The following is a 27574-nucleotide window of genomic DNA, read 5'->3' as shown; positions in this document are numbered from 1 at the left end:
TAAAAAACTATAAGCTTTTTTTTTTTTTTTTTTTTTTTTTTTTTTTTTTTTTTAATTAGATTAAAAATTTATTTATAAAAGTGAAATTGAATATTTAAAAATGAAATTAAAATATTTTGGTTTTTATAGAGAAAATTCCCTTTTTCAACCAGTTTCCATAAAAAAAACCCGTTCGGTTTCAAGAGAAGAGACACAGAAGGAAAGCGGATCTCGATCAAATTCCGCTTCCCTGAAATTCAGCCAAATCTTCTCTTCTTCCTCCTCCTCCTCCTTCATATTGAATTTCATAGCCGTCGATTTCCTTCGCTGTTCTCTCTCCGCAGAAAGTAACCTTTTGAATTTCATAGCCGTCGATTTCCTTCACTGTTCGCTCTCTCAGTAAGTAACCTTTTCTTCAGCCCTCATCTCTCGCCAATTGATCGCGAATCCGCAGACGAACCGGTGAAATCCACGCCGCTGCCTCCAACCGCCGCCGGAGACTCGTCTCCGGAGAATCATCGCTGGGTGATGTGAGTGTTTATTTATTTATGAACAAATCTATTTACTTAAATTTATATAGTTTTTTTTCTTCTAATCTGATTGTTTGTTGTAATTATTATGGTTGTTTTTGTGTACAGAATCAATATTTGTATTTGTGGGATGAAATTATGCTTTAATTTAGAGAATGATCATGAGTTTATAGTATTTATAGTAAGAAATATTATCTATATTAGAATGAAGTCTCTTGAAAGGCACAAAGCAAATCCACGAGAGTTTACTTTGACAATATTATATAATATTGTTAAGGTGTTATGGAACTGGTTAGGTTAATGGGATATCTTTTTTAGCTCGGCTACACTGAAGAGAGATTTAGAAGTCTAGACTTCTAAAATTTCTTTAGTCGAAAAGTTTAGATTTGAACTTCTAGCTCTTTATAGAATGATATCTATTTGAATCAAGTAAGGTCCGACCCTACAAATTAGCAATATTAGAAAATTGGTTGATTATATATATATATATATTTTTTATTAATTTTATGAATTGATGTTAGACAAAATTGTAATTTAATTATATATATTTTATTTAATAACTATTTTTATGAATAAGTTAATTTGTAATTTTTTTTTTGTTTTTATAATCTTTTATTAAATTTGTTAACACAAATAATTATATTATTTAATGTCTTTGTATTTTCTTTTTATAATAAATTCATAGGGTAGATTACAAGTCTTGCATTTGATAGTAATTTTATTTTTTTACTTAAAAATATAATACTATTAAAAAAACAAACTATTTTTACTTTTTTTCCTATTACCCTAAACTTATTTGTTAAATTTGAATAAATAAATAAAGCTAAAAATAATAATTTTTTTTAGGGAGAAAGCAATAATAATTTTTTATTATTATTGCTAAATTAATAAAAATAATATTCAACCTACTGTTGAATTTTAAAAAATTTCAATAATACCAACTTAAAAAAAAATCTTAAATTTTTTTAAAACAATTAATATTTTTTTTAAAAAAATATGCTTAGAGTTTTTAAAACTTAGTACCGTGTTTCAAAAATACAAATGAACATTTAAAAGCAACATTAAAGAGGGAGATAATCTATAAGTCATCGATAAATTACTTCTATCTGTATATTGACGGTAATGTTTTTAATTTTTTTTTTATAAGGTTAATGTTATCTTTAAAATATTAATGGTATTTTTTAAACATAGTAGGCGATATTTTTTTCAATAAAAAACGTTTTTGAGATTATTTTAAGATTTAAGAATATTATTTAAAATTTTATAAGTTTGGAGATATTTTTACAAAATTTAATAAATAAATAAATAAATAATAAAAGACATATTACACAACTTTCGAAACGGAAAGTTTTGAGTCGGGTCGGGTCAAGGTAGGATCCGGGCGAACATTCATCGACGGCCCAACAAGGGCCCTACAAATCGACGGCCCACGAAAGCCCTAGCTGTGGCCATGCACCCTCTTCCGTCTTCCCCGTAGCAATTGTTTTTTTTTGGTTATTCTCCTCAACGCCAGCAGGTTCGATCTTCTTCCCCAGTCTTCGTCGTCTTTCTCCTCACTCAAATGCAATTTCCACCAATTGAATCACTCACCAAAACCCACCATCGGTACTTTCTTCACTTTCCCCCTTTCTCCCCTTGTTTCAATTTCTCGTTTTTTCAGCTCTGAGAATGCTTCCTGTTTTTGGTGAAAATTTTGATCAGACTGCCTTGATTGTTGTGAAGCCTGCGATATCTTTCGTTTTGGGCCAACACCAGGCAAGAGCGAGGCGAAACGAGCTGAGGTTTGTTTTAATAACATGCAATGCAATTACTTAATGTTTGCACTATGTTTTTGCTTTTATGTTGGCCATAAATCATGGTCAATACTTGGTTTCTATGTTTTTCACTCAGAATTAGACTATTCTTTCTGGAATCTATGTTTTTAATAGCTATAGAGTGATAGGGCATATGCCATTAAGGGAGATGATCACACAGCGCCATGAGAATTAATAAGCAAGTAATTTCAAGGAAGTCATGTAATTTTGGGCATATGTATTTGTGCAGTCCGGGTATATTTCGTTTTTAGAGGGGAAAAGTTTGCAATATTACCTCTTATAACCTTTATCGTTAAGATAAGATTGACCAAACCATGGTTAGGAATGTGCGTCTTGTTAAATGATTTGTACGTTCTACTCTTGGACTGTTTTCCATCATTCGTGATCAAGCTTTTGTCACTTTCTAGCATTGTTATTGTCATGGTAAACTGTAAAGTGTATTAGGAACCTCTTGATCTTATTTTTAATTTTTTGTAGTGGTTTTTTTTACCATGATGTTGGTTGGATATCTTAAAAGCTCATTGTTATGACAATGAAGGGGATGAATGGCAATTTCATTATTAGGAACATCATAACAGTCCTCCCAATTTCATTGGTTGGATATTTGAAAATGCATGTTGGCTAGAGTGTTTTCTTATATTTTTATTGCTGAGTCATTTGCTGAAAATTGACGAGGTTAATTGCTTGTCAGATGCTGTCTTCAGAAGCATTCACCGGAAATTTGATCAATCCCATCTAGCTCTTGTATCGCCCATGTATCCAAAGCAAACTGGTTTAGGGGATGGACCAGTCTCCAGCCCACTACGAACAAGTGCTCGACCAAGAAGGAGGCCAATATCATATGGTCGTCCATATGTATATTATGGTCCTTCTGCATCTTTCAAACCCAACAAGAAAAGAACCCCAGCTACTAGAATTGCCAAGATGCTCCGTCCAAAGAAGCAATCCTTGCCAACTACGAATGCTGTCGTGAGAACAGAACTATATCCTGTATCTTATATCAATTCAAAAAAGTCTTTTTGGAATTGATTATAGCTAGGATAGATACTAAATTTAAAAATCAATCTCTAAGTACATATTACTCGATTTTTTTTAAGACAAGGTTGTTGGAAATAAAGGATTTGGGGATAAGTGGAGAATTTGCATGGATCCAGTTAACAAACGCTGAAAAAAATGCTTTGTGGTATAGAGTTATTGTGAGTAAGTACAGGATTAACCCTTTCGAGTAGGTCTCTAGTAGTGGGAGTTTCCTTTGGAGTAGCTTTGTGGCATAGGATGTATGTTTTTTTTGCATTCTTCTTTCTGTAGTTCTATGTTTCTGATCTGTATGTTTTGCTTGTGAGTAGGGATGATTAGGTTTGAAATTTAGCCTTGAGTTTTAGTTTCATCAAACTGCTATCCTCAATCAATTATGTTTTTATGTTTCTTTTGAACAATTTGGCTAGCCTTTGGCTTTCTTGTGCAAGGATTATTAGGCTATTTTGTTTGATGCTTTTTTTCTGTTGAATTTGTATATATGGTTTTGAGTTTTGATATTCCTGCTCAATTTATGGTTAGATTTGGGTATATTTTCGTGGATGGCTTGACATATTTCTGTCTCAATTTTAGGTATTTTATTGGTAGAATTTTACAGGATATTGTTGGTTAATTCTCTGCCCTATTTGTTATTCTACTTTTTACTTGAATGAAATGGATAGTTCAAGATTAAAATTGACTCATCCAGGTTAGGTAAATGGATTTTGCCCCTGGTACAAGTTAATGATTGTATGGGTTTGTCTCTTTTAAACTCTGCATTATCTCAAACTTTTATATTTTCTCATGTGTATTAGCAGCCAGTTGAAAATTTGCGGCGTTCTCAACGACAGAAGAGGGGGCGTCCAAATTTTAGCCGTTACAGTGATTCTGAAGACGAGGACTTAATGGTGAGATTTCATGTTCGAAGAATTAGTTTTCTTCCTGAACTCAACTTTGATTGGTTAGATGCTTCAAAATGTATTGTGGAAATATAACCTGTATTTGTCACCTAGACTGAAGCTGAGTAACTTGTTACAGAGTCCCAAGTATAAAACGTCGAGGAGTCGGAGGATTAGTAACTCAAATAAAAATGTTTTTTCTTCTCCAAAGCATACGAAAAACAAGGAGAACAGACCTACTCCTAGGCGTGAGGGATTACGACCACGTCATTCACGACTAATTTCTAGAGAGCGTTTGAATTCAGAATCAGATGATGAGCAAGGTAGCTCAGAAGATAAAGCGAGCCAAGATGAGATTGAAAATGGGAATGATATAGAGGATAATGATGTGGAAGATATTCAAAATGATGATGACGGTGATCCTGAACCTGAAGATGAGGGTGAGGAAGATGGTGATGATGAAGGAGGTGAAGAAGAACAGGAGGTACGAAGGCGATATGATCTTCGAAATCGTCCCGATGCTCGGAGACTCTCTATTGGAGAAGGGAAACCAAGACCAACATCTCCTCGTAGAGTGTTACATCAAGGAATGGGCACCAAGGTTGGGAGAGATGTAAGGAGGGGTGGATCGAGAGTTCATAAACGTCGTATGTCAAGGATTGAAGATTCTGACGATTCTCTTCTTGTGGATGAGCTGGATCAAGCTCCTGGTATACCATGGGCTCGAGGTGGAAGTAGATCTGGCCCACCTTGGCTGTTTGGAGGATTGGACATGCATGGGACTGCGTCTTGGGGATTGAATATTGCTGCATCTGGTTGGGGTCATCAAAGTGATGCATTTTCAAGTTTATCATCTGGTATTCAAACTGCTGGACCAAGCTCTAAAGGTGGGGCAGATATTCAACCTGTACAAGTTGATGAAAATGTTAGCTTTGATGACATTGGTGGCTTGTCAGGATATATTGATGCTTTGAAGGAGATGGTATTCTTTCCTTTACTCTACCCTGATTTCTTCGCAAGTTATCATATAACTCCACCGAGAGGGGTGCTGTTGTGTGGTCCTCCAGGCACTGGGAAAACATTAATTGCTAGAGCATTAGCATGTGCTGCATCTAAGGCCGGCCAAAAGGTCAGTTTCTACATGCGGAAGGGTGCTGATGTTCTAAGCAAGTGGGTTGGTGAGGCTGAGCGACAACTGAAACTACTTTTTGAAGAAGCACAGAGGAATCAACCTTCTATCATATTCTTTGATGAAATTGATGGGCTTGCTCCTGTTAGATCTAGCAAACAGGAGCAGATTCATAATTCCATCGTTTCCACTTTGCTTGCTTTGATGGATGGGTTAGACTCTCGTGGGCAGGTTGTATTAATTGGAGCTACTAATCGGATAGATGCTATCGATGGAGCCCTACGCCGCCCTGGTCGTTTTGATCGTGAATTTAACTTTCCACTGCCTGGTTGTGATGCGCGTGCTGAGATATTGGCCATTCACACGCGCAAGTGGAAGAATCCTCCTTCGGAGGAGCTTCGATCTGAACTTGCTGCTACTTGTGTAGGTTATTGTGGTGCTGATTTGAAGGCTCTCTGCACTGAAGCTGCTATTCAAGCTTTCCGCCAAAAGTATCCTCAGGTTTACACCAGCGATGACAAGTTTCTAATAGATGTTGAGTCAGTCAAGGTTGAAAAGTATCATTTTGTTGAAGCCATGTCCACAATCACTCCTGCTGCTCATCGAGGCGCCGTAGTGCATTCTCGGCCGCTGTCTTCTGTGGTTGCACCATGTTTGCAACGACACCTTCATAAAGCCATGAATATCCTATCTGATGCCTTTCCATTAGCAGCATCATCAGAGTTTGCCAAACTTTCCATGCTTTCTTTTGGATCTGCAATTCCGCTAGTTTTTAGACCTCGTCTTTTGCTTTGCGGTGGTGAAGGCGTTGGGTTGGTAATTAACTTGGAACCTCCTTATATTTTCCTATGATCACTTTGGAGCAACCAACTAAATGTACTTACTGTTTTAGTTTTACAGGATCACCTTGGTCCTGCAATTTTGCATGAATTGGAGAAATTCCCTGTTCATTCTTTGGGACTTCCGTCACTGCTTTCTGATCCTAGTGCAAAGACACCTGAGGAAGCGTTGGTACATATATTTGGTGAAGCAAGAAGGACTACTCCATCAATACTCTACCTACCTCAATTTCATTGTTGGTGGGAGACGGTGAGTTTGTTACTCGAGATACTCAATATTTAGGCATTAGTGCTTCATTTTATTTTGTTTTGTTTTTTCTAGTATTCTAACATCATTTAATGTGCTGGGTTGGTTTAATGGTGGACATTTCAGGCAGATGAGCAATTGAGAGCTGTTTTATTGACTCTTTTAGAGGAGCTACCTTCTGACTTGCCCATATTACTGCTGGGAACATCTTTAGTTTCACTTGCTGAAGTTGATGAGAAAGCTTCTATGATTTTTCCTGATCGCGTAATGTATGCCTTCTTTTACTTTGAGTGAAATTATTACTAAGACATTAAGCTTTGTTTATTATCTTATTATGCATAAATGACATTTAGATACATATTTTAAAACCAGATCCTTTTGTTGCTTCTAAACAACTCCGATTCTTATATCCTTTTCATATGGAACAACAAAGGGTCTGTCGGTTTAGACCATAATGTCACTATAGCTTAGTAATTTTAATTGGATGGCATCCTTTTCATCTGAAAACGCCCTTTGTAGTTTGATCAATTTTGTAATCCGTATGGGTGGTCTGTTGTTTTTTCTTTTGATTGTTTCATCTGAAAGTTTTTTTTTTTCTTTTTTTTTTCTCCTTTTTTTATTTATGGTTTTTGGTAGATTTGGCTTGAGAATGAATAGGAAGATATTTTATGATTCAGGGGGTTCTTTTAACTGCTTTCTCTGTTTTATTCATTCCTAGTTGTTTTTTCCTTGTAATTTTCCACTTTCTTTGATTACATATATTTTCTTTCTTTTTAATGAAATTGGTTTACTAAGAAAAAAGTACTTAGTAGTTGATTGACAAAAGAGATAAATAATTCTGCTTTTATTGTATTTCTTTTTAGAATCTTTTATACAGAAAGTACATCAGCTAATAATATTTTTTTGTTTATGAATAACTATTTGTGCTTAACGTGTTCCGTTTTTTCTTGTCTAATTACCAGCTATCAAGTCAGTCCTCCGTCCAGTGAAGATAAGTCTCTGTTTTTTACCCATTTAATTGAGGCTGCTTCCTCAGTTTTGCTGGAGGGCATGGAGAAAACAGTGCAAGTGTCAGGATCCCTTCCTGAACTTCCCAAGGCTCCAGTAGTAGCCAGTGGACCAAAGGCTTCTGAGTTAAGGGCCAAGGTAGAAGCTGAACAGCATGCCCTTCGCCGATTACGCATGTGCCTTAGAGATGTTTGCAACAGGTGAGATTCCATGCTAAGATAACAGTCATTTTATTATGTACTTGTGAGGATTATTTGCTGAACTGTATTATAGAAATCAATGACTTTAATTAGTCTTTATTATTTAATTTTCCCATTCTAAGATAACAGGCACAATGTCATTGACTAGCTGAGAGTTAATTATTTGTTGTGCGTTGTTCTCTTGTAACCATGTTCTATCTTCTTTCTTTTTCTCAATGACAGTCCTGTTCTTTACAATTATCAAACTTCATTTCAAATTTATTATTCAACTACCTAGTCTTTTTACCTTTTGAATTCTTCTGTTTTTGTTTCGGATTAGAAACAAGGGATGTATTATAAACACAAACGGGAGAAAAACCTAAGATTAGGGCAAAAGAGAATCCCCACCCAAATTAGCAAATTTCACAATTGAAGCCTTTAAATCATTTAGATTCATGAGTAGTTACAATAGAATTTCTTTTGGTTTGAGTACGTAGTATGTTGTACATTACTCCAAAAACAATACATTGAAGATGGAACTATTTTTAAAAATTCTTTCGTTTTTCTCCTTCCAAACCATCGAAAAAATAGCTCTCACTGGACAATTCCATAACTCTTAGCATTTCCTTCAAAGAACTTTCCTTCTGTCTGCCTTTGGGTTCCAGACTCTTTTAGTCCTTTTAGTGGTACTTATTTTGTTTGTTTTCTGTAAACTTCCGACCTCATACAGTCCTTGTTTTATTTATTCGACTTAGTCAGCTGGATGAAGGCTGGATTCCCTCTTTTTCTTTTTTAAGACCTAGAATTGCATCTTTTTCTTTTACTCAAAGGTTTCTGCTGTGTTTGGGATTTGATTATTTTGGGGAAGAAATAAGATTTTTAGTACAATCTGTAGTTTTTTTTTTTTAATTTGAAGACTTTGAGTGAACAGTTACGTTCCTTTATTTGAATTTGATTGCCAAATACTTCATTTTTTTTTTTTGTTTAAATAGATTTTGTTTTTCCTGTTTGGCAGGATTTTATATGATAAAAGGTTTACTGTCTTCCATTACCCTGTTCTGGATGAGGAAGCTCCCAATTACCGCTCAGTGGTCCAGAACCCAATGGACATGGCTACATTACTTCAACACGTTGACGCTGGGCAGTATATTACTTGTTCAGCATTTGTCCAAGATGTAGATCTTATTGTTTCTAATGCAAAGGTACTCCTAATAACAGATTTTTCTACATAAACTACGTGTTGATTGAATTAGCTAACCTAAAAATATGAAAATTTGTGTGGAAGTATGTCGAGTAGTGGTTGTGCAAGGGTGTCATCCAAGTGAATCAAGACGTCTAAATAAAATTATAAATAAATATTATTTATAACAATCAACTTCGAGTATTGTCTTTTTTTTTTTTTTTCCTTCCATTTTGTACTAAATCATATTTGAACATCTCTCTGGTGGGTTGTTTACGCAATTCGAACTGTAGTAGATAGTGAATAGGTCTAATATCATTAAGAAGGTCAATTAGTTGCTATGTTGGAGGCTTGGGGAAGAGTTACTGCCAGAGGGGCAAACTTGATTTAGCAGATATGATTTCTTGTGTTCATACCCATTTGTGTGCGTGGATTTGGTGCTTGAGCGTTTTTTGTTCTAATTATTTTAATAAATGGAGTGTTGCTATAAAAAATCAATGAAACCAGTGTGTTTCTTAACCCCATAAAACAAAAGAAAGGGTCACTTCTACTGAGCTTTTCTTACCCATATTTGTTAATGAGCAATGAATTCTTATAGACTTCATATTTGTTTCAGGCTTATAATGGAAATGACTACAATGGTGCTCGGATTGTTAGCAGAGCTTACGAGCTTCGAGATGCAGTATGTTCATTTGTTTGTTTTACATGAGTTTCATCTAAAGTTAAGTGGCCTTATCAGCATTGATATCTCTATCCACAGGTGCATGGAATGCTGACGCAGATGGATCCGGCGCTGATTGCATTCTGTGACAAGATAGCTGCCCAAGGTGGTCCTCTGAACATGCCCGAAGAACTTGGTGGAACTATGTTTCCATCTACCCCAGTTGTGCAGCTGGGAACTGCTACTCGAGCTAGTGCTCGATTGCGTAATGTCCACCCAGACCTTGATTTCAATCGAAGTTATGAGGCATTAAAACGCCCAAAGAAGAATGTGGATGCTGCTCATCATGCAGGTACTGTGTGAATAAACGCCAATTAGAAGTTCACTTTTATATTTTTTATATATGCTTCTTAAATCGTGAAATACTGAAGATATATTCTTTTACTCCGAAGTAGCCCCACCCCATTTCAAGCTCTGAATACGGATGGAGGTTAAGCTATGTATATGTATATATTTCCGTGCATGAAAATAAACTTATTACTTGACACATTTAAGATTAGGTCTCACGGAAATGAGTGTTGATTGTTGGTCATGGGTCATGGGTTCTTACTTCAAAAATTGTTGTTGGTTATGGCTTCTTACTTTTTTAGTGCATTTGCTGATTGCCTGATCACATAATTAGACCCGACCAACATGGGTTGGCTAAACTAAGGGATAATGTACAGAATCATGCACGACAACTCACGTAGTTGGTCTAGGTTCCAAGTAGGCATAGATTTTAGAGTGTTTCTGTCTAAATAGTTGCGAACTGAAAGTCATGCACTTAGCCCAATACATTGCTAGGATTTTGCAATACCCATTTCATCTTGCAATGAATTGTTTGTTTCTCTGGGGGATTTAATGGTTTTGGTATCCAAAAAATTGGTTGCCATTTTGCTGCTACTATATCATTCCCCTCTTTCTTGGTATTAAGTTTTTGACTGTCAGCTTTACAAACAGAAGAGAAACCACCACTACGTCAAGATTCAGTTGCGCCAAAGCCATCTCCCGATATCGAAATGAACGAAGTGAGTCTTGAAAGTTCAAAAATCTGTCCGGATGGTGGGAATCAGTGTGAAGGTTCTGGTAGAGAGGTCCCTGATTTCACAGATTGGAATGGTTCACAAGATGCTGCTGGGGTATCGGATGGGTATATCGCGAGGCAAGTCGAGTCGGTGAAGAACGTGCTTGTGGAGCGGAGTGGGAAGTATGGAATTCCACAGCTTGAAAGACTGTATACTCGGATAATGAAAGCTGTGTTCAAGATTAAAGATAAAGAAGAAGAAAGCATGGATGATCCGAAGCATTCAATTTTGAAGTTTTTATTGAAATTTGCAGAGGATGAATCTAATTTCTGATGATAATTATTAGTTTATTACAAATGGAATCCTCTTATTAACCCACCCACCCCACCCCACCCCCCCAAAACAAAAGAAAAAAGAATGGCTAGAGAAAAGAAAGGTTTCCTCTATTAGGTTTTGATGTAAAGTCGGGAATTTCATTGCAATGGAAATCTGTTGAGTGACTCTCTCTTGGTCTCTCTCTCTCTCTCTTGGTCTCTCTCTCTCTCTCTTGGTCTCCCTCTCTCTCCCTCTCTCTTGGTCTCCCTCTCTCTTGGTCTCCCTCTCTCTCCCTCTCTCTTGATCTCTCTCTCTTGGTCTCTCTTTCTCTAGTATTTGTTGTTGGTTCTGATTCTGATAATGTCATTTGGATTAACGGTTGAAGAGCACTGATATGAAACATATTGAAAAGATGAAATTTGTTTTGAGTGAAAAAAGCACAACAGGACTAGTAGTCGCGTTAATATTTTTACTTTTTATAGTATATTCAAATAGGCTTTCAAAAGTAATATTGAAAAGGGAGATAATCTATAATATTACTTGTATATGACTTTTATTTGATAGGGGAGAATGAAATCTTAGCTTGCAAATAGAAGTTCTTCAATATTCCACAAGACAGAAGTTCTTCAATATTCAACAAGATCTTCCCCTTGCTAAGTTCTCCAATATTCCACAAGATCTTCTTTGTTAAAGATCTTCTTGCTTGCCACAAGACATAAGTTCTTCAATATTCTATAAGATCTTCCTTGCTATGACTTAGCTTGCAAGACTATTCCAACCATTCCAACCATGCAGAAGTTCTTTAATATTCCATAAGACAAAAGTTCTTCAATATTCCACAAGATCTTACTTGCTATGGCTCGAACACTATTTCATTACTATGACTCGAACACTATTTCGAAGGTTTGTGGGAGGCTCTCGAAAGAAAATTCCAAAGGAATTAGAGAAAGAGAGTTTCAAGAATTTGGAGAATGAAATTTCTTTAAATTTCATAAATATTTATTTAAAAATAGTAATATGTTTAAAAGTGAAAGGATATTAATAAAATATTTTAAAATTTTAGGGAGATTGTACTAACGAAAAAAATAAAAATAAAAATAAAAATAAAAATAAAAGACACCTCATCCATTACCCAACATCATATTACTTCACAAAACGGAGTCGTTTTGAGTCGGGTCGGGTCAAAGTAGGATCTGGGCGAACTTTCATCCGACGGCCCACGAAAGCCCTAGCTGTGGCCATGCACTTTTTTTTTGGTTATTCTCCTCAACGCCAGCAGGTTCGATCTTCGTCGTCTTTCTCCTCACTCAAATGCAATTTCCACCAATTGAATCACTCATCAAAACCCACCATCGGTACTTTCTTCACTTTCCCCCTTTCTCCCTATGTTTCAATTTCTCGCTTTTTCAGCTCTGACAATGCTTCCTGTTTTTGGTGAAAATTTTGATCAGACTGCCTTGATTGTTGTGAAGCCTGCGATATCTTTCGTTCTTGGCCAACACCAGGCAAGAGCGAGGCGAAACGAGATGAGGTTTGTTTTAATAACATGCAATGCAATTACTTAATGTTTGCGATATGTTTTTGATTTTATGTTGAGCATAAATCATGGTCAATACTTGGTTTCTATGTTTTTTCACTCATAATTAGACTATTCTTTCTGGAATCTATGTTTTTCATAGCCATAGAGTGGTAGGGCATATGCCATTGAGGGGGATGATCACACAACGCCATGAGAATTAATAAGCAAGTGATAGGGCATATGTTTATATGATTAGATGCATGTATTTTTTCAAGTTGGCACGTAGCTTGGATTAAATCCTTGTTTGATTATTATTTTGAATTCAGTTGCTATAGATGATGGTCTTCATTTTTTTGCACTTGGTCCTTTCACATTTTATGTCTTCAATAATCTCACTTTATTACAGGTTATTTTTTGTTGCTTCGATGGAGCCATGGTCATAAATTGACTTTTATCAACGATCGATCATATGTACAGTTCACGGCATCTGTGTTCTCATCTATGTATAGAGCAAGAACCAGAACAAACATGCATTTTTTCCCAAGGAGTTTTGCCACTGCTGCATCCCCTCTTGTTCCCATGCAACTCCCATCTAAAATGTATGAGCATTTGTCATTATGGATAATATTTCTGCGAGATCCCACATTGGTTGGAGAGGGGAACGAAACATTCCTTATAAGGGTGTGGAAACCTCTCCCTAGTAGACGCATTTTAAACTGTGAGGCTGATGGCGATACACAATGGGCCAAAGCGGACAATATTTACTAGTGGTGGCTTGGGCTGTTACAATTTAAACGTGGCTTGGGCTATTACTGATAGTACATTTCAATGTTCAGTGTCCTATTGTACATTTCAATGTTCAGTGGCCTATTGTTGTAGAATCCATGCATCATTTGGTGATTAGGTGGATCATGTAGCTTACAAGATTTCTCAGTATTTTAGAATGATCCCGACCGCCAACATTTATTCTTTATTATTTCCTTGCTTTTCAGGGAAACCCATATCTGGTATATCTTACCTGATGAAGTAAAGAATAAAGATCTTCAAAATCATTATTTAAATCTACTCTCACCAAATGAAAAGGTGAATGTTTTGAAAATACAAGAAGGGGAGCTTCAAAAAAGAGCCTTGCTAGCCCGTGCTTTGGTACGATCTACCCTTTCAAGATGTGAGTCCTTTTATTGTTATTTCATTTGTAATGTTTATACTTGCACGATGAAAACTTTTTGGCACTGGGCAGGTGTCAGACTCTATACATCGTGTTACCACTTAGCAGAGTCCTGGTTTTTAATAAACAGTCACTACCCCTAGTATGTGCCGGTTTCTCAATCAAAAGATTGGAGAGCACCCTTTCAGCGTATTTGAGCGCTCTAGCCAAAACGAATCCTATTTCGGCTTGAGATTTGGAAATATTTACCGTATATTTTAAATATGCCGTGCAAGTTTTTTTTTCTTTTGCTATTATGCCTGAAATATGCTATTTTCTTTCTAGATGTTACACATTGTCAAATTGATCCACAAGCCTTGAAGTTTAAAAAGAACATGTTTGGGAAGCCTGAGGTGTTATCTTTTCCTTTTTTCATTTATTTACGGTTTAGATTCGACTTTTCTCGAGGTTCTGTGTAACTTCGCGTTCTCTTCGTTTTTTGTTTTTCCATTTGTTCATATTTATATAATTGTTGAATAGTTAGATTTGCGAATTAGCAGTGAACTGTGTCTACCACCATTGCAATTCAACATCTCACATTCTTCATCCTTAATAGCATGTGGAGTGACTATGAATTCTCCAGTAAGTGTCTACTTTACATGCTATATTTTCTACTTCTGCAATATCTTTTTTGGATTTGTAGTGAGTAAATAATTTAAATTGTTAACCATAATTAACTTGTGTGATTTCTAATTCAGATTGGTATTGATGTGGAAGAGAAGACACGAAAAATAAAGAACAACATCATAGCTTTTGCTAAACGTTTCTTTTCTCCAAATGAAATAGAAGTTTTATCTGCTATTTCAGATCCTGAAATCCAGCGGCAGGAATTCATCAAATTATGGACTCTGAAGGTGAGTTGCAATAGCGTCCATGACGTATCGATTTTCTACTTGCAATTGCATTTGAGATCTTAGGCACGTCTGTAAAGCATAATATGTCGATATTGTCCTCTTTAGGCTTTTCCTTCTGAGCTTCCCTTCAAGGTTTTAAAACGTAAAACGCGTCTACTACTAGGGAGAGGTTTCCACATTCTTATAAGGAATGCTTCATTCCTCTCTCTGATCGATGTGGGGATCTCGCAATCTACCTCCCTTCGAAGCCCAATGTCTTCGCTGGCACTCATTCCCTTCTCCAATCGATATGGGACCTCCCAATCCACATACCTTTGGGGCCCAGCGTCCTTGCTGGCAAACCGCCTCGTGTCCACTCCCCTTCGGGGCTCAACCTCCTCGCTGGCACATCGCCCATTGTTTGGCTCTAATACCATTTGTAACTGCCAAAACCCACTATTAGCAGACATTGTTCTCTTTGGGCTTTCACTTTTGAGCTTCCCCTCGAGGTTTTAAAACGCATCTACTAGGGAGAGGTTTTCACATCCTTATAAGGAATGCTTCGTTCCCCTCTCCTCTCCAATCGATGTGGGATCTCACATTATCATTACTATTATTATTATTAACTCTATATTCTCGATTTTTTTCTTGTGTGCATGGTTGATTATGGGAAATATCTTGTTGGTATAAAGCCACTTCATCTGCATTTGAAAATTTCTTCTCTTCCTTTTTATTGGTGTAACCAGAATTCATTTACTGAAACTTTTATAGGAGGCATATGTCAAAGCGTTGGGTAGGGGCTTCTCAGCTACTCCTTTCAAGACTTTCACTATTCGGTTTAACAGAACTGCTCGAGGTTCATGTCTTCCTGGGTGTGAAGCTAATGAGAAGGTAAGCCATTCATCAAGACTCGAAGAAACTCTACGAGAGAAAAAACAGGGGAGAGGGGAGATTCGAAATGGAATGTGAATCGTATATTGTTTGTCATATAGGCTTTACCAAATAAGCATGTAGCCAGCTTGTTGGGTTATTATTTTACAATGCTTTAAAGAATATGAACAACCATTTTCTCTTCATGGTTCTTGTACTACACATTTCATAATTGGCTATGTTGTACCAGGCTTATGAAGTAAGTGTAGAGCCTCGTGATGATCCCGAAAACTGCTCAAGAAACGTGACATTTGCTTTGATGGAGTTGTCGGGTTCTCATTATGTTGCTGTTTGCATGAAAAAAGAAGCGAATATTAGAGGTGAAGTTCACTTTTACAATATCAAACAGTAACACTTGGTGATTGATATAAAGCTTATACTTCGGTATATTTACAGGAACAGCGAGTCTTCCCATGAAGTTGGATGTATGGAGAACAATTCCATACGTGGAAGATGAATGTGTTTCTGGAACAGAGGCTGTTCTACCAATAGCTGGCTTTGCTTAATGAAATGGAAAGTTCAAGATTCCACTCCAACTGGCCTGTGTTCAATTCTTATATCAAAACAGAACAATTCTCTTAGAAATGTTGTTTGAAGTTCTAAGCTGTAAACTTGTCCAAAATTTATGTAACAGAAACATTGAAAGGTGAAATGGTTTTGGAGTTGGGAGTCCTAAATGGCACCAAGGAGTTGTGATCTATTGATCTTGGCTTTTCTCAGGGAGTTATGAACTATCGTTATTCATAAACTGTCCATATTTTCAATGCTATGCTCTCGAGTCAAAACACTCGCTACAGTCATTCCCATCTAGTTGTGCACGAGGCCAATCTGTTGCAGGTGTGCAAGTTGTGGCCGTGCATCAAAGTTTAGAGACGAAAATAGAATACAAACCTAAAATAAATATCAGGATGATATTAGAAGAGTGCCAAGAGAAGAAAATTTAACACAAAGTTGTCTAGGTTTTGTTAGTCTCCTATAAAACCGGCCTCAGGCTCATACTAAGGCACCTAAACCTGCTTGGTCTGACTTGCCATCGTCCATAGTTGACCTAACATCTTTGTTGCAGCCGATTTCCTGGCTTCACAAGGGTCTGGACACAGCTCGCTGCAGCTTGAATATGCAAAATCCATCCCTTTTACAAGCACATTAGCTTGGAATCCACCTTCAGAAGAACAAACAATACATTTCCTATTCCATATTAGATACTGAGAAATGATTTCAAATTGCAAGTACAGCAGAACAATGCATGATCAGACATATGTGCAAAAACCAGAAAAAACAGGAGGCAGAATGAGCACCATCAGATTTGAAACCCACTGTACATTGTTCTGAGAAAAATACTTCATATTAGCAAGAATATTTCAAGATGCAAGAGGGAGAACCCACAATATAAAACACAAATGATTGGCAATACAAATAACTTGAAATCAAAAGTAAAGGTTAAAATACCATTTCGGTCCATGTACTTCGAGTTTTATTCTATTTTAGCATAAAATTCTAGTCCTTTTATTTTCATAAATCTTAAATTGGTCCTTAGTGTTAGTTTATGGACAACTTTTCTAAAATAGCATATCATTACCATCTGATGTCGAGACTCCGTAAACGGGCAATATCCAATTATTTTTATGACATATGTCATCCAGTTCCTGCCATGCCAAAAGAGCATTATTACATATACAACTGCAAAGGTAAACGAATGTAGAAATAATAAAAGAAAAATGAATAGCAGACTATCATTTCTTTTCTCTTAAATGCCTGTAGAAATAATGAAAGTTATTGTCCGATATATAGGCAATAGACCAAGTTGAAGTCACCCTTAAGCTTTGATTTGGGTTTTTCTACAATTATCATAAACAAGAAAGTATATCTAAAGAAATTTGGTATCAACACTGATATTATTACCATCCAAAGAGAGACCATAAAGAAGTTTAAAACATAGTATGACAATTAGACAAAACTAGTACCTTTTTTTATAAGGAAAAAAATTCAAGCCCATCAGCAAAGGGATAAAAGTACAGAAATCAAATTAAATTTACCATAATCCATCAGTTTAAACTTTTGGGTTTAGTAATAATTTAGCAATAGCCATAACTCCCAAGTCTCTTTCAAATTTTTTTTAACTCACCCCTAGAACAACTCTTTTGATCCCTCATTCCCATCTTCCTTTCATTCCAATTTTTTATAATAGGGACTTAAATATCATGCCTAAAAGTTTTCTTGATGATGATAACAATGATATTGGTGATAGTAGCTACATCTCTATGATAAAATAGTAAACAGCTTAGATGGTGGCAGTCCGTGGGTTACCCTATGGCAGGTGTCTTTTGTTTTAGTCCAAGTATTTCCAACCTGTATACTAAACCATAACAAAGCAATCTAACAGAACTTTATTCTTCTAATTCAGCTGTTCGAAATAATAGATCAACGTGTTCCATGTTTTTGTGCTTTATAATTTTATCTTGGCTGTTCTTTGGAAGAGTTCCTTACTTGCCCCTCTAGTCTTTCTTGTAGCCTCTCTTTGCTTTCATCTCTTGTAATGAAAGTCATGTTTCCCATTATTTTAAGGGGTTAGGTCTTTGGTGGAGGTACGGGAGAGAGTGAGGTTTTATGTGTCTTTAGAGGATGTTGATCGTTGGACTCCTTTAATTGCCTTGTTTTTTGTATGCTTGTGTACATTCTTTCATTTGTTTTCAATGAAAGCTCAGTTTCTTACCAAAATTAATTAACAAATATATGTACACCACAAATACAACCATGCAACTACCCTTGAGTATGAAAGTTTATAATATTATTATCTTCCATGGTTAACTCACCTGACATGGATTCTGTACGCAGAGAATTGCTTCTGACAATCTCTTACTCGTGCCATATTGAGATGAGCAGTTTTCTTCAAAGCATTGATAAGATCTATCTTCCGCAATACTTCTTATGCAAACATCATTACAACATTCGATCACAGAATCCAGCTTTATAACCAAACCATCTTCATCACCTTTAGTAACCAAAATATAACGTAATTTAGACATTTTCTCTGGCTAATTATGATGACTTGTTGGTTAACTTGATCTGATGAAAGAAGATCAAAATAAAATCTACAAAAGATTTATGGAATAAAATAAGAAAGCAAAACCAGGGAACGAAGTAAGACTCAAGTTCAAATTTAAGGCATTGCCTTTGAATGCTCAAAAAGCACATCTAATGGTGTTAGCTGGATATATTTTTAGTGTTAGTTAAAAATAAAAAAACATTATCATGTGTACTTAGGTTAGGAGAAGCACCCTACATGTTTTTGCCAACAGCACTACCAAAAATTTTTCTTTTATCTAAAATACTAAGATACACTAAACTAATTCGGATTTCTTTCAATACATCCTTATAGTTTAATTCTGAGTTTCTAATATTAATTCTTCAAGTTTGACACAATTGATCAATTTGCACTAATATTAAAAACTTAGCTCCAGTATAGGCGTCAAACGATTTAGTAAAGCAGTGACAAATGCCAAATATCAAATCTAAGAATTCGAACTTTACTTCCATTTGTAGCTCAGGATCTGTATAATCCTTAGAATAGTGATCTAACAATAATTCAAACCTTAGTCTCAAATAAATCTCTGCAAAATACTTTTATCTATTCTTGGATGCACCACGGGCTTGTAAGACTATAAATCATAGAAAGTTGAGGGTAGGGGTTCATCAATTAAAACTGAAACAAAAGAGAGGACAGAGGACTGCTAGTATTTGACGAACGAAATGATCTAAAATTCTAGAGGCCTTGTACATGAAACATGCAAAATAAACAAAACTGTAGAAACAAAACAGAAAGGGAAAAGAGAAAATAGAGCATACCCCTTAATATTGTCTGCATGTTTTTATCACACTGAGCTATCTTATCTTCAATGATGCGCTGCTGATGAGACTGCAAACAGAATGAATGGACTTCACTCTCTAAACAACAATTATGAAATATCAATATTCAAAAGGGCTCAATCTATATGAAACCCTTGGTCAGAGAAAAAGGGACACTGGAATACTATTGTAAGGTGCATATAACAAGATATAAGAGCAAGCATAATTGTTTTCCTACACCCATCATCCAATGTTGGGCAAAGGAGAACTTGAGAGCAAGCATAATCTCAGTTCTTTATTACAGAATACATAATCTAATTATTTGCATTATGTTGAACTTTGAAACATAGTTTCTAGCTCAAATTAAATTCATCAGAAAACCATAAGCCCTAACTTAACCACAATATAAAATGTATGTGTACCAGTTTATCCCTCTTCCTACTTAGAGCTTTAATTGCAGCTTGTGACAATGCTGTTTCTTTCGAAATTATAATTTCCTGTAACTTAGTAAGATGTTCTGTGTTCGATTGACAGGTGACAAGAGCATGATCACCGTTCCTATATTGATCAAGTGAAATATTGTCAGAGAGATTTCCAGAAGCAATCTTTTCACCACTGCATTCAGCAAGACAAGGGTTCGTTGCCAATATCCTATCCTGAAAGTAAATCATGCTTTCAGCTGAATTATAAATAAAAGACAATAAAACTAATACTTCTTCATTAAAAGATATCAGATTATATTGAAATTTTCCTTTGATTAACAAGCTCATCCTATACATAATTGATTTTGAAGTGAAAATGTGTTCATGCAGAATTTGAATTCAAGAACTCTTGCATTGGTTCCAAGTAAAATGAATACTGAATCCAAAACTAAACTAATAGTTGGAATTAATTTGTTCTCATTCATAATAGATTTTTCTTAATGAACTTGAATGAATAATAAGAAAGATTCTTGGTTGAGAGTTCTTGTTCTCAACTTGTTATCACATTAAATCCAAGGAGAAACTCTCTATAACAGATTTTTTCTGTTTTATTCTATCAAAGTTGCTGCAGATAGCATTTCATAAATATAACAAAGGGTTACTTGGTTCTCTTGTAATCTACTGAGACTTATAAAAACTATTTTGTTGTGCCCTATGTTTAGAAGGAGCACCTTGTAAATTAGATTTTTCTTTTCCAGTTTCCTTGCTTAAGCATTTAAAAAGTTGCACACGAAGTATACTCCATGTAAATTGGGAAGTAATTAATCATTTTTCAAAGGATTTAACAATTCCTTCAAAATATGTAAGTTCTTCAATAAAATCCATTAAAAACTTGAAAACAAAAAAGACAGTATTATCTTTCGTGGTGTCTAAAGCATAAAGGAACCACATCAATTCATCCTCAAGACTGTCCCTTGGTCGATGGGTCTCAACATAGAATCTTGTTTTGAGTGATTAAATCATGCATACAAAGTACCAAAAAAGAAAACAAATCATACAAAATATCCCGCAACAAAAATTATCTCGTCCCATAAACATCAGGAGTCCTATTGGTAAATATGAAATTTAGACAGACTACATATCTTAAGATACCTAAAGATAAATATAAAATCAAGACTAGAAAAGTATCTGAAGATACTCCTACGACTTACCTTAACTATGATGCCACTTTCTGAGGCATTTGGTTCATTCACCATACATGGGATCATCACTGCATCGCGATTGTCAGCTTGCCTAGCATTCTTTTTCTTTGCATAGGAAAAGAAAACTTGGCTAGTATTTGGTACATCCTTTTTCTTCTCCACTGGATAGGAAGGAACCAAGTCATCCACATTAGAATTCTGGGGCCTGCACATCACATCATTCAAACTACTGATATAGTTAGTTTTATCTGGCAGTCTTTCCAATCCTTCACCATAAGTGCTAGTCCCTTTATTCAAATTGTTTGCACTAGCACCATCTTGGTTGTCTTGAATTTCAAGTGTCCTCGTTACATCTATTCTCTCAGGCTTGTTCAAGTTTTCATCAACCTTTGCTCCACCTATGACTCGTAAACTATTGGTTGAAGTTACACTGTGTGAAAGAGAGCATAGAGATATTAGTATGCAATCACCTTTCCGTATACAAGTCAAAAAAGAATAACAACGCTTCCCATTATGTAGCAAAAAGAACTTCCGTTCTCATGTATGTGATTACTCCCTATCATAGATATTTCAATAATAGGAAAATACTCATTACAAAAGGGGTTATTCCCCACACATGCAAACTACTAAAATGGGAGATTTAGGATAAATGACTGAGAATCAGCGCTTGGAATAAACCCTCCCATACAGGTAACTAGAATGAGCTAGGAGGTTGGATACAGCAACAGAGAATGAAATCAAGTGGGAGAAAAAATTAATATTGAATGAAGTAAAAGTTAAACGAATGATTGTTAACCCTCACATTACTGAGCAAGAGCGAGTGGTTAGATACAGCAACGAAGCAGAAATAAACAAGACAATAAGTAAGATAAAAATTATCAAGTTATGTAGACGAATAAATAAATACCAACGGTAATACTAATATCAAAAGCAATTAAGTGTATACCCGTGAAACCAGATTAGCATCATCCTAGCATATGGAAGAATGTGGAAGTACTCAACTTTTGAGGTAATGCTCCATCTCCTACCATTTATTTTAAACAACGAATCCTGCAAACTAATACCATGGAAAAAAAAAAAAAAAAAAAAAAAAAAAAAAAAAAAAAAAAAATCATGAGCAAAAAAGGTATCTATGGATTTGATGACCGACCTTCATCCATGCTCATTGCACATGAGGTCCTGGGATATGCATTCAAACCAAATACCCAACTCCATTACTAACCTAAACATTTTAGAAGCTGGTGGGACAGCAAAAAAATATATCAAGACACAAAGTTGTAGGGGACAGGTGGGAAAGGAAAAGAGTAAAACCTGTCAATGGTATCTTTAATGGGAACTTGAATTACATCTTCAGTTGCTGATCGAGTGCACTGAATCACATAAAAGAAGACTGCTGATTTCGCTTTACTATGAGAGTATACAACATGACTTTCTAAAATTTTGAGATCAGATTGATTAATCCCTGTTTTGCATGAAAATAAATAAGATCAGAAAGTATTGGTAAGCACCAAAGATAAGTGCCAATAGTATAATATAGGACTGCAAGGGTAATAATGGCAACAAAAAAGGATAGCCTACGTGAATTTTGCTTCCACTACATTGCTGCACAAAGCTAGGCGAATTCCAATAATATGCTCTCTAGGGGACTATAGAATAATTGAAAATCTTAAAAAGGCATAGATATATTTGGACTGAATGAACAGTTTTATGGTTGAACGAGCAATCACTTAAGAATTGGATGTAAAGAAAACTAATCTTAAGAGTGATGAAAGACTTCAATTCATTTAAGTCGATTGAAATTTCAGAAGAGCTTCTTGGAGAAAATCTTTCTTCTCTAAAGGGGAAGACTCATCAGAAACCCCTTGTGCTTTCTTTCTTTTCAACATTCAAGGATCCATCAAGGAAAAGTTGGAATGGTCACAAGGGAATTTCTATGGGAGGGTTTGAGGAGGGAGGTGTGTCACATTAAGTGAATTGCATTAGGGTGTCAAAACCTAACAAGGACGTGGTTTGAGGATAGAACTTTTTCTTTTTTTGAACTTTTTGTTGAATAAATGAAAAGAAATTTATGTAAAAAATTTGGGCAACAAATATAGCATTTCCCTCGAAGTGGCTGATGCTCCCCTCAGACCGCAAAGAAAGCAGTCTGCCAAAGAGTCACCCTTCAATCATAGACCGACATGACATGCAACATGCCATTTGCTTCGAAAGCCTCTCACAAGTTATCCCAAATTATGCCTGCAAACAAGCATCCTCCCATCTGCGTAGAATGTTCCAAATCCTTTAGGCACTCTTACTGACTTTGCATCATTAAGACCTCAAAAAGAAAAAATACAATGTCTAGATGAGGTCAACAAGGGAGTGGATGCGGGTGAAGGGGGTAGCTACCATACTGCTTTCTTTGGTTACTAAATTTATTCTCCATAAATTTTTTAAAACAAAAAATAGAACTTTTTCATTGAAGAAATTAATATATTCCTTCAAGTTATGAGCCACATACCTAAAATAGTAATTACAAAAGGAACACTTTAGTCCAGACAATGTTTTGAAGATTAATCCTAACAATGTCATATGATGATCTGAGTTCTAAACAATGTATTCCCTTAAAAAGACTAGTTTATTTTTGTACGTATACTCCAAATAATGTCATGCTAGATCTAAGTTCTTCCCCCTTTCTTAAGGTAATTACAGAAGAGAATAGAAAGAGGACATAAACACAACCAATATGATGAGGCACCTTAAGATCATCCAACCAATACCAAAATTAAATATTAATGGTTAAATTGTAAATTTGGTCCCTCTAGTTTGGAAAAGGTTAGAATTTGGCCTCCGTGGTTTTAAAAGTTAGAATTTTATCCTGATGCTTTGACAAAACTTCATAAATATTAGAGACTGTTTATGAGGATTTAGCAAACTGTAGGAACTAATTTTAACATTTAAAACCATAGGAACTAAATTCTTTCTCCAAACTGAAGGGACCAAATTTGCAATTTAACCAAAATAATCTGATTTCGGAAAGACCAAAAAATGGATGATGGATATCTTTATTTCCTAAAAGTTAACCATACATGATCCTTAATTGAGGAAGATATGATATACGAGACAGTCAACTTTGCAGTCAATCATTAGTACTCTTAAAGGAATCTTTTAAGCAAACACAATCACTATGGGACATCGCCTCTAAAATAAAATGATAGAAAATAAAAGTAATTATTCTATGTATACTTATAACTTTTATGATAATAAGAACAATACATAATTATTGAACGCACTGATGAGCTCATAAAGTAAGATACAAACCTGTTGCTTTCCTAACTGTTGAATATGCCAGCTGCTGAGTTTTAATTTCATCAACTGGCCCCTCTTTTGAAGGTTTCTTGATCACTCTTTTCTTTTTGTTTACATGTTTTTCCTCGTCCACAGTTTCTGGTTGACATTCAGAGGTATCCAAATCTTGTTCAATGACAGACCAAACTCCTTGAGTGATGACACTAAATAGCAAATGGCAACTTTCCCTTTTGGAGTCAATTAAAAGAACAGCAACCTTGGAAAGAGGCCAGCCCTCTACGTCATCATCTTTTGATGCCTGTAGACAAGTGGCTATATCACATGCATCCATAATTGCCTTTTCGGCTGGAGAAAGCTGGTTCTCGGGATTTTCCAATTCTATATCATCTGAGTTTTGCATGAGTTTCATGTGAGACAATAAAGCTGGTTTAACGACCACAGCTAACTTACAAAATGCTTCAAAACTCAGAAATTCAAGGTGCGGATGTTGTTTCCGGTGGTAGTAGTTGTACAACAGAACAACGGCATGCACCTACCATAGTAGATTCAAGGGAAAAACACTAAGTTACATGCTACCTTATTATTTTTGTTTTTTTTAAGACAATAAACGAGCCTTTCAACTTCTGAGAAGGAGTGGTGAGTAATAAACTGTCACATGCAGTTAAAACTAACCTACTTCAAACATATTTCATTTTAATCATACAACAGTAAAAGCCTGTACTTCTATGCTTATAAAAGTAATTCTATGCTTATAAAAGCCTGTACTTCCAAAAGATCAAAAGTATTAAAGCACACGGTTAATTGAGGAAGAGAGCACAGAAATTACATTCTTCGAACGAGTAATAGTATCATCATAAACTATTGGTCCTCTCTAAAGATGGAAGAATATTGAAACACGGATTGCTGCTTGTACAACTTTGATGTTTCCAGTAAATCAACTCAAATCACCCAGTTCAGAACCAAAAAATTGTTGGCTCGATTATGATTGTTTGAGCATTCTCAAGCTTGAAAGTGAATGAAATTAAAATATTAAACACATGAAAGGTAATTCGAGAAGTACCTGTTTTGCAACCGATTGCAGAAGAGATTGTGGTGGATTTTCTCTCGACAATGACTTTGCAGGAAGCATGGGTTCAACTAAATAATCTAATAATGTAAATATGGCATCCTCGGTTGGGCATACACCTGGTGCACTCATGGTTAGGATGTTCTTTTGGACCACTACTGTTTCTCAATTTCTCATATATGAAATCCTCTTCTGAGAATCAGACGCCAAACTTTTCATCATTGGTGAAAAATAACATAGAAGGATTCAGACTTAGGTTGACGCTGCTTGGAATGAGAAATTGGGAGCCCGCTAAAAGAGCTGCCAGATGAATAGCTAAATTAATACCCCCGTCAGAATTTCTTCCACATCCAATGAACCATAATTGACCATATTCTCTGTGACAAGGCAAAGAATTTTTTTCTTTTACAAAAAATTGATCCTTCATTGAGTAGAAACTAATGAAAGAATACAAAAAAAAAAAACCAACCCAAAAAGGAGACATGCTAGAGAAAAGGGTTCCAATTAAACAAGATTAAACTTAACGAATAGTTCCATAAGTCCTTACACATGAAGAACAAAGGGAAGTATGGAACCTAACAAGGAACCGAACTTCCTCGCTAGTCTACTCACACCTAGAAAAATGAAGATTTACCAGCAAGCAAGTGATAATCAATTTTTCAATCTTTATATTCCCTAACATAAAGCTAATAATAACACAAAAATTGTGTCAGAATAGGCAGACTACTGGCATAGAGTTGAAAAAACCAAATAATGTGTAGACTTTAGCGGCTTGATTGTTAGTAAAACATGCAGTATAATTAACTGCTTGTGAAGAAATTACTCAAATTAGATCCACGTTGATCTTGTACCACCAAGTGCGTGAGAGCGAAGAATCACGTGTTCAATCTAATGGAAACGAGAAACCTTTCTAGTTGTTCCATTTTGAATTTTGTTGCCTCAAAAGGGATCATACGTCATAGTAATATCATTGTTCTTTTTTTTTTTTCTTTTTTGTTTAAATTTATGAGTTCAAATCTTAGTCAGCCACCTATTTCTAATTCTTACTTTTAACTTCTTGTATTTCATTTTTTATTTCTCATTTCTAGTTTTTACTTTTTACTTCTTTTAATGTAAATGAGACAAACGGAACATTTTAGATAATTATTACTAATTACTTCATCTTAAAAAAACTAAGTCAGAGACTCAAGTTCAAAAGAAATACAATAAAAAACATAGCTGAAGATTGTTACAAATCATTGCAAGTATGTTACTTATAAATATCATAAAAAGAACAACCATCAAGAAGTTTTAATTTTGATGAGCTCAAAACACTCCAAACAAGCTGAACACTTTGTCATTAAAGATACAGTAAACCGTAGACTTACGATTTCTATTTCTTTTATGCACAATTCATGAGACAATTCTAAAACAGAGGAGTGAAGAATTAGAGAGTTTCGGATATCTTGGAAGTCATAAGAGAAGAGCATGAATTTGTTAAAGACCAACTCTAGAACGATTGATGAACAGAAAACTTTTATCTGATACTAATGCATGTTATACCATAAGAAAGAGACGAAAAATATCTCCGGATTCAAAACCAAAAACGCCTAACAGAATAGCAAGGTTTCAAAAGATAAACGATCATCGCATCCTACACCATGAATTCAAACAAAGAGCAGGTTAATTCTAGAACAATTTTACATACAAACTAACAACACGTTGAACAGCAAACTTTCGGCTGATCCTAATGCATGTCATACCAAAACAAAAAGAAGAAAAAACGCAAGAACGGCACAAAACAGGGCCAAATTCCAGAAGATGAACCGTAACCAAATGCAGCTTCGGCAGACATTGACGTGAAAAGGTGGAAGAAGGATTGAAGTACCTTGAATGGAAGCGAAACGCTAACGTTAGGGTTTGGAGACGAGGGAAAGCAGTTGAGAAGATGAAGAAAATGGCGGTGGATAGTGCGGGAATGTGTGTGGAGTGTAGGGAAGGAGGAGAAAGTGAACGAACAATGTGTGTGACTTGACTGGACTGAACGCTGCATGTAAACTGTATTGTGAATTAGAAATGCCACTTCTGCTTCTTTCCTTTCCCTTCTCTTTCTTTATCCTTTTTTCTTTTTTCTTTTTCTTTTTTTTTTTTCATTAAATTGACCAAATTACAATTTTATCCTTTTATTCACTTTTTTTAGTTTTTTATTTTTATTTCCATCGCTAGTTTGAAAATTAAATAACTCAAATTAGAAAAAAAAAAATAATAACTGGAAGAAAATTAATAGCATGGCAATACATTTATACAAATTATCTCATATTTTACTCTTTCGAAGCGAGTACAAGTTTTGGGCAGTCTATGAGTCCTGCCTAATCCTAGAGTAAGAAGGTGACCTTGTTATCCACACCTCGGATAAATGAAGCA

General features: G+C 35.4%; 3 protein-coding genes across 14 annotated transcripts; 2 read left to right on the top strand and 1 right to left on the bottom strand.

The window, feature by feature from the left end:
• Positions 1-1949: 1949 nt before the first annotated feature.
• LOC111778490 (cell division cycle protein 48-related / CDC48-like protein) lies at positions 1950-11046 on the top strand. Of its 7 annotated transcripts, none has more exons than XM_023658354.2 (12): positions 1950-2114; positions 2211-2290; positions 3015-3292; positions 4156-4245; positions 4376-6181; positions 6266-6454; positions 6578-6720; positions 7414-7659; positions 8654-8840; positions 9435-9500; positions 9579-9831; positions 10479-11046. In XM_023658354.2, the coding sequence occupies exons 3-12, from the start codon at positions 3077-3079 to the stop codon at positions 10874-10876; spliced, it is 3594 nt and encodes a 1197-aa protein (XP_023514122.2). In that variant the 5' UTR covers positions 1950-2114; positions 2211-2290; positions 3015-3076; the 3' UTR covers positions 10877-11046. The 7 variants fall into 7 exon arrangements, with proteins under 7 accessions (XP_023514122.2, XP_023514121.2, XP_023514120.2 ...); XM_023658353.2 differs by having other exon boundaries at positions 10467-11046; XM_023658352.2 differs by having other exon boundaries at positions 4153-4245; positions 10467-11046.
• A 1016-nt stretch (positions 11047-12062) lies between these two features.
• On the top strand, positions 12063-16047 carry LOC111778492 (uncharacterized). Of its 4 annotated transcripts, XM_087119151.1 has the most exons (10): positions 12063-12213; positions 12310-12389; positions 12784-12976; positions 13370-13545; positions 13870-13937; positions 14065-14166; positions 14283-14438; positions 15189-15308; positions 15538-15667; positions 15744-16047. In XM_087119151.1, the coding sequence occupies exons 3-10, from the start codon at positions 12879-12881 to the stop codon at positions 15851-15853; spliced, it is 960 nt and encodes a 319-aa protein (XP_086975277.1). In that variant the 5' UTR covers positions 12063-12213; positions 12310-12389; positions 12784-12878; the 3' UTR covers positions 15854-16047. The 4 variants fall into 4 exon arrangements, with proteins under 4 accessions (XP_086975277.1, XP_023514128.1, XP_023514130.2 ...); XM_023658360.2 differs by lacking the exon at positions 12784-12976; XM_023658362.2 differs by lacking the exon at positions 13370-13545.
• Positions 16048-16090: 43 nt separating this feature from the next.
• On the bottom strand, positions 16091-27253 carry LOC111778491 (uncharacterized). 3 transcript variants are annotated; one of them, XM_087119149.1, is made up of 11 exons: positions 27039-27253; positions 25166-25548; positions 24118-24637; positions 22129-22279; positions 21764-21874; positions 20827-21247; positions 19616-19849; positions 19194-19263; positions 18161-18339; positions 16927-16993; positions 16091-16509 (listed from the first exon to the last, which is right to left on the bottom strand). In XM_087119149.1, the coding sequence occupies exons 2-11, from the start codon at positions 25301-25303 to the stop codon at positions 16355-16357; spliced, it is 2046 nt and encodes a 681-aa protein (XP_086975275.1). In that variant the 5' UTR covers positions 25304-25548; positions 27039-27253; the 3' UTR covers positions 16091-16354. The 3 variants fall into 3 exon arrangements, with proteins under 3 accessions (XP_086975275.1, XP_023514125.2, XP_086975276.1); XM_023658357.2 differs by having other exon boundaries at positions 25166-25471; XM_087119150.1 differs by lacking the exon at positions 27039-27253 and having other exon boundaries at positions 16092-16509; positions 24118-24492; positions 25166-25274.
• Positions 27254-27574: the final 321 nt, after the last annotated feature.

This window comes from Cucurbita pepo, chromosome 17, assembly GCF_057944985.1.
Source record: "Cucurbita pepo subsp. pepo isolate OVF chromosome 17, ASM5794498v1, whole genome shotgun sequence".
Classification (NCBI taxonomy): Eukaryota; Viridiplantae; Streptophyta; class Magnoliopsida; order Cucurbitales; family Cucurbitaceae; genus Cucurbita; species Cucurbita pepo.
The sequence above is the reverse complement of the archived record's forward strand: the minus strand, read 5'-3'. Positions and strand labels throughout refer to the sequence as shown.